The following is a 1,399-nucleotide window of genomic DNA, read 5'->3' as shown; positions in this document are numbered from 1 at the left end:
AATATTATAAACAATAATGTTAGAAGACAAAAAAAAATTAAAATTTATCCTATTTAGTATGAGTCCTGCTAGGAAGCCAATAAAATATTTGTACAATGTGTATAATGGGCTATATGAGTTAAAAAATGAACATCACTCATACTATCCAGAATAACTATTCGGATACTAGGGATAATAACAAAAAGCTTAAGCTAATTTTGGGTTGGGAAAAGATAATACTAATGGTTATATTTCTAATACTGAATCGGACATCCTTAAACCTCCATTGTACACATCGTACAAATATTCCATTGGCTTTCTATACTTTCTCATTGTACAATAATTAATAAAAAGTTAAAAAAGATAAATTTTAGATGTTTTTTGTTAATATTTTTTGTGATCAAACGTTTATGTATTATAAATAGATAGTTAGGATAGATAGGTAGCAATAGCATTGGTGATTAGTGGCATGCAAATATGGATAAATGGGATCTTGAACTCGGTCTTGCTCTCCCAAGCAATTCACCTTGTGCAGGCTCTAATGATGATATGGAGGAGGAAGAGGAAGAAGAAGAGGAAGGGGAGAAGGTTACACATCCCACTCTGTGTCTCCTTCCGTTAACCCCTGGCCACTCATGGAGGAAGAAACGGCATAGGATGTATGTGAAGGTGAAGATGGAAGGTGTAGGGATTGCAAGAAAGGTTGATCTCACCATGCACCATTCATTTCACACCCTTAACCATGCCTTGCTCCACATGTTTGGAAAACCCCCTCATCAATTCTCAAACTCCTATCGCCTCCTTTTTCAGGACCAACAAGGCCATTGGCTTCTCGCCAAAGATGTCCCATGGAGGCAAGTACCTACTTCTTCTCTAAATAACCCATTTATACTTACTTAACCTCATTTTCTCTATTAATGCAGAACTTTCCTTCACTCTGCGCAGCGTCTCAAACTGCTCCGAACCACCACTACCATCCTATAACCTTCTTCCACTACAATACTCACGTGCAGTTCTCTTCATAAGCAGTTAATAGTTAAGAATGGTTAGATAATTTAATATGTTTGACTAAATTATTATGAAACGATTTTCAATTATTAATTTCCTAAGAAGACAACGGACTGAATTTTCATATTATCAATTGTGTCTTTTCCTTTTTTTTTTTTTTAATTTTAAAATGACTAGTTGATTAATTTATATGATATAATTATAATCTCTTCGATCTTATCACCAAATAACTTAAATATCTCCGAACAAACAAGCTGACATATCAACCAAAACATAAGAGGACTCTATATAAGAGGACTCCACTCCATCTCTCATATCTCTCCACTTCAAATTAAGCAAATCCTCGCTTCCTATCAAAAAGATAAATAATATCGAAGCATCCAAGGGAGATTTTGTTTTTTTATCAAAGGTA

General features: G+C 34.3%; 1 protein-coding gene across 4 annotated transcripts; it reads left to right on the top strand.

The window, feature by feature from the left end:
• On the top strand, window positions 417-1,194 carry LOC107640278 (auxin-induced protein 22C). Of its 4 annotated transcripts, none has more exons than XM_021105746.1 (3): window positions 417-833; window positions 903-964; window positions 1,010-1,194. In XM_021105746.1, the coding sequence occupies exons 1-2, from the start codon at window positions 457-459 to the stop codon at window positions 961-963; spliced, it is 438 nt and encodes a 145-aa protein (XP_020961405.1). In that variant the 5' UTR covers window positions 417-456; the 3' UTR covers window position 964; window positions 1,010-1,194. The 4 variants fall into 4 exon arrangements, with proteins under 4 accessions (XP_020961405.1, XP_020961411.1, XP_020961400.1 ...); XM_021105752.1 differs by having other exon boundaries at window positions 925-964; window positions 1,010-1,120; XM_021105741.1 differs by having other exon boundaries at window positions 925-1,120.

This window comes from Arachis ipaensis, chromosome B01, assembly GCF_000816755.2.
Source record: "Arachis ipaensis cultivar K30076 chromosome B01, Araip1.1, whole genome shotgun sequence".
NCBI lineage: Eukaryota > Viridiplantae > Streptophyta > Magnoliopsida > Fabales > Fabaceae > Arachis > Arachis ipaensis.
The sequence above is the reverse complement of the archived record's forward strand: the minus strand, read 5'-3'. Positions and strand labels throughout refer to the sequence as shown.